This window comes from Montipora capricornis, chromosome 12, assembly GCF_036669925.1.
Source record: "Montipora capricornis isolate CH-2021 chromosome 12, ASM3666992v2, whole genome shotgun sequence".
In the NCBI taxonomy this organism is placed as follows: domain Eukaryota; kingdom Metazoa; phylum Cnidaria; class Anthozoa; order Scleractinia; family Acroporidae; genus Montipora; species Montipora capricornis.
In genome coordinates, this window is record NC_090894.1 from 10,643,257 (window position 1) to 10,648,256 (window position 5,000).

The 5,000-nt window shown below is 38.6% G+C and overlaps 1 protein-coding gene across 5 annotated transcripts in view; it reads right to left on the minus strand.

The window, feature by feature from the left end:
- Positions 1 to 696: 696 nt before the first annotated feature.
- LOC138025206 (gamma-butyrobetaine dioxygenase-like) overlaps positions 697 to 5,000 on the minus strand; it is a 6,648-nt gene continuing 2,344 nt past the window's right edge. For 3 of the 5 annotated variants that reach the window (XM_068872408.1, XM_068872410.1, XM_068872409.1), the window contains exons 2-5: positions 4,088 to 4,756; positions 3,452 to 3,557; positions 2,565 to 2,767; positions 697 to 2,193 (exon numbers count right to left, since the gene is read on the minus strand). In XM_068872408.1, the coding sequence (XP_068728509.1) occupies positions 1,815 to 2,193; positions 2,565 to 2,767; positions 3,452 to 3,557; positions 4,088 to 4,755 (1,356 nt within the window). In that variant the 5' untranslated portion in view covers position 4,756 and the 3' untranslated portion in view covers positions 697 to 1,814. Of the gene's footprint in view, positions 2,194 to 2,564; positions 2,768 to 3,451; positions 3,558 to 4,087; positions 4,818 to 5,000 lie in introns of all 5 variants that reach the window. The other 2 variants (XM_068872406.1, XM_068872407.1) reach the window with 2 other exon arrangements.

Sequence of the window (5,000 nt, forward strand, 5' to 3'; positions counted from 1 at the left end):
GGGGGGGGAGGGGGGGGAAACCCTGGGCTGATGTGGGGACTTTGCTGTATTCTTGTGGGGGATTCTTTTCTTGTGAAGTCCCCAGTATTTGGTGAAGCCAAGCACCCAACTGGATTTGAAGATGCACTTCAGAACTGTATTTTGGTTCTTTGAACAGTTAGCAAAACTCCTTTCTTATAGTGACAGAATCACCGCTTGTAGCCTTACCAGTCTCCTCAAACATTGGACAAAAATTGAAAGATGTCAATGTTCGAGGAAGAATAAGTGTGCAATGCAAGGTTGAGGGGGGATGTATTGGTAAATAGTTAATCTGATAAAAGAAGGAAGATAGGCTGGTTTTTATTTTCAACAGTGATTTAGGGGTGTACTTGGAAAAAATCCTAGTGCTTTTAAAAGCGTAAAACTTTTGAGCTTCAGATTACTATTAGTTCCGATCCTCTACCACCTATCTCTAGAAAACTAATGTAAGCTATGTCATTACTGTGAACCCTAGAAATATTTATAAAATTTTATTGTGTTTCAAGTAAAAAGCCAATCATATGCAAGAAAACTAAACCACAACCACGATGGGAAATGTCAAAATCAAATCATGTTTCTGATTCAAAGTGACGTATGCTCACTTGACATACTTGACAACATCTTTTCATTTTGTTCTCTATGGGGATATTTTGAGAAACTAATTATTCCACTCTGCAATCCACTCTATAGTCTATTTATTTCCACTATTTCAAACTACTGTAATTACAATTATAGTAAAAGAACTAAGTGAATGGAAAAGGGACATATTAATTAAAGACACCTAAAATAATTATTATAATCACATTAATAAACTTAATTTAGTTTAACTTTTGATGATAAATATTAATACTGAGAAAACTAAAACTGAAAGGTAAAAATTTTCTACAAAAATTTCTAAATGGTATTTTACAAATGCATAGAGGAATCATATTCAAGTAACAATATCTAGTATCAGTAATTGTAGAAGAGTAGTTCCTTACATTCATTTAATATTCAATTATTCATTTTTAATTTCACCAGAAAAGGTGTACCCTGGACCCTTTTCTTGAGCCACGAGAGAGCCGCGAAGACTAGTCGCGAAGCGGCAAGAAGAGAAAAACCTCTGGTTACCTTGGACTTAAGTGTCACTTTCGTGCAGACGCCAGGGTCAGGATCTGACCCTCAGGCTCGTGTTGGGTGATATTTTTACAAACACACAAATCAATAAGATTGGTTCATTTGATTGGTAATAAACCGAGGGGACATATGATTGCTAAGTTGTCATTGGTCCCTTTTGTAATTATCAATTTGATGCGTTTGACAGCTGGTGTCTGCATGAAAGTGAACTTCAAGTCCAAGGTAACAAGAGGTTTTCCTCTTCCGGCCACTTCACATCTTTCTCGCAGTTCAAGAAAAACCTCTGGGACCAGGGTTGAACAGGTGACAACACTTCATGCTCAGGTGTTTGAGTCACATGGTGAAAAGTGACTGGGGTCAAAAGGAAGCAGAGCTTATCAGAGGAACCCTAAGAAGGAAAGCTATCTAACTGTGATGATCTTCCTGATTTTCATTTCACGTGTTCTGCAGTTCAAAGATAAATTTCATATTCTAAAATCATTGTGTTAAACAATGGAATTCGAGTACTAGTGGAATTATGTTTCTCTTAGTTCAAGGATAAAGTAAAATAATCATTGATAGTTATACCAGCAATGTTACTACATCTTTTCTTCTATAATGTGACCATAAAATAGTTACTGAAACATTTAATTTGTCAAAATATTGGCAAGTATTAAATTTGTCCCCGGATAGCAGCCACCTTAGGCCACAGCCCATCGCCCGGTGACACTCAGAGCACTATCCATTCTCGCTACTGGACCCTTATTAAGCTTCTTGCCTAAGACATTTAACTTGGATCTTGCAACATCCCAATCAATGTATGCTGATTCCAGGCACCTGCCCATTCCCTCTGAGAGCCTGTATCCAGTACGCCCATGGAGAACACGATCATTATCAAACACTACTATCTCTCCTGGGGAGAGCTTGTGAAGAAACATGTTCTTGGGATCTGTTAGTCGTTTGGAGAATGAGTAATATGCTTCGTATATCTCCTGTGTTTTATCTGCTGTTACACCTAGAAAGCGCTGTCTGGTTCCCTCATTGAGATTGCATCTCAACAGACGGCCTAAGTGATCCACCCTGGAAAGAAGAGTAGAAAGTGACTAATGGACCATAAAATCTCTAAACAAAAACATAAACACCAGTACATGATTTAAAAGAGGTTTTTGATCATTTTCCAACATCACGGCTTATTTCTACCCAATCATGTTTGCCTAAATTATGGAGTAAGATAGGTCATGTCATACTGTAACTTACCGGTAACAAAGCACTTACCATCAAACATTTTGCAAAAAAGTCCCTTGGGGAGGGGGAGGGATTAATCCAATGGCCTTTTATGGTGGAGAGGATAGAGGCACTCTCAGAAAGTTCATGACAGTTCTTCTGAGGGAATGGCACAAGAAATGCACCCCATGCTTCTAAACAAAAAATACCAATGGAAATGAACTTACTCAAGAATTGGCCTTGCACCTTCAAAGTCGTAATCGCCCAGTATGTCGGCACCACTGGTTCTAAACAGGACGTGTGTGCTTGTAAGCAGGTCATATGCATGAGGATCTTCCTCTCTCAACTGCTGAGCCACATGAAATGAGTCCACCAAAGTGTTCTCTCCTCCATCAGTTGGAATTTGCTCCAAGCAAAAGAGTAGTTGTATCTGTTAAAACATTAATTTGTTATGCAGGTGTAGACAAAAGAAAAATGAAGGGGAAAAAAGGTAAATTTGAAGGTGAACCACAGATGAAATAAAAGTTGCTTAAATTAAAATGAGGTACGATTCTAATGCAAGTGTAACACCATCCATACAGCGTAAGTATGGATTTTCAACTTAATCATAAAAATTACAATTTCCTCGACTTGTCTTGCCAAGTTGTTATTGGAAAGTTCAATAAGCCAATCACATTCAAAGTTGTAGTTTAAATCAACCAATAACAGTTACAGTTGTAGTTTAAATCAACCAATCACAACCTTGGTTTCAATCACCATAGAAACAGTGTACAGGCTCCTAAATTGGGGTTTTCTTTCTTTCTTTCTTTCAGATGGACATTAAACAATTTACGCCCCCTTGTCAGTCTTTTGATGCAAATTTTCCCTTTCCTTCATAACTTGGTTCATCTTCTTTAATTTCTCTGAAATTGTAATTTTTATGATTACCGGTAATTGGTAAGAGTACTTTGTGTCGTCCAATTCAGTCTGTAATCATACTTGTGATAAACAAATCGGACTCCCACGATTTTCTTATCACTCGTATGATTACAGACCAAATTGGACTCCACTCAGTCCTATTACCATTACATAATTATTATACATGTAAAACAAATAAACCACTTATTTTACAAACCCCTGGTTTGCATTCGTAGTATGGCAAATCAGAATGGAAAGGCAATGTGTAGGTTGTATATGCAACACTGTTCGCCTTTTGCCTCGTGGACACCATTATTGTCTTCCTGTAAAATGAAAGACTAATATTATAGTTTCCATGCAATAAATGCCATGATCATTGCATGAGAAGGCAGCATAGGTCAGCAAATAATCTTGACATACATGTATTTCCAACCCATTTTAGTGCTAAGCCATCCATACTTAGAATTCCATTTTTTTTGCCGCCAACTAAATCAGTCACCTTTCTCCCTACCCCTCCCCTGATTGCAAGGCGTGAGAGATTTGGTGTTTGTAAGTTAGCTTGTGAGAATGGAATGTCTCAATAAAAGATGCAGTGAGGTCAAAGGAGAGGCAAGGGGGTGGGGGGGGGGGGGAACACTACCTTGCCCTTCTCACTGACCTTCTCTTTTGACCTTGGTCCAACTTTTAGCCAGCCATTTAAGCCATTACTTTGAAAATACCTTCTTGAATGACACCAAACCACCAAGTGCTACAAACAGATACATGGCACATGACGGACAACAATATTATTTTATCCCTACAGTAGCAACACCCCCACAGAAACTTTCTGTCAAAAGTACTAATATTTACTTGCCCATAGGCTGTCATTCTCAAGTAACCAACAAGCTCTCCTAATTTGTCCAGCTGTCCTTTTTGTACAGGAGTATCTGTGATCAGCATAACACCATATCGGTACAAACTGTTTAACCAATCAAATTGAACTTCCTCATCATTAAGGATGTCATCAAATCTCAAGCGTGGAATTTGGTCTTTAAATTCATTTCCCCAGAGCAAGACATTTCTAGTTGTCACCTCCTCACAGTTCTCAGCCTGTAATTTGGATTCCTCTGAAAGGCGCTTCTCAAATAGCCAATCAGCATCAAGCAAGCTGACATGACCATCAGGCCAGGTGATTGAGAGCTCGGCACCATAATCAGTCATCTCAACTTTCTCTGGTTTGATGTTAACGTCCACATCACGCACAATATCAAGAAGGCGTTGGCTTGACTCTTTGAAGAAACACTCTGAACAAGGACAATTGTCTCTTAGGTAAATGTAAGGGTATCTGTGAGAGGTATTGTCCTGCCATGTGACGTCAACCATTTTTTTAGCAGGTGAATGTTGAACATTTTTCATTAATAGTTTGCCAAGAACAAAGGATGATGTACGCAAGCCACGAAGTGGTGATATAACAAAAAGGTGTGAACTCTGAAAGCAGGTCCAGCCTGTTCTCCAACTGCTACCCATTTTAAAAATAACCATCCTACCAAGAGGATACAGAGCTTCAGTTCTAAAGGCAAACAAATGTGAACCCCTTTTCAACTCTGTTAACAAAAAAAAGATTAACAAAAAGATTGTGAGGTGTACAAAGATTGATGTCCAAGGAAAAAAACAAACAGGGGTTGCAAGAAAATTTGAAGTTGGCAGGTTGTTTGAGAAGAGTAAAAGTTACTCTACTCAAAGAGGTGAGTTGAGAGGCCAGCCACAACACGATCGGGAAGAGCCAT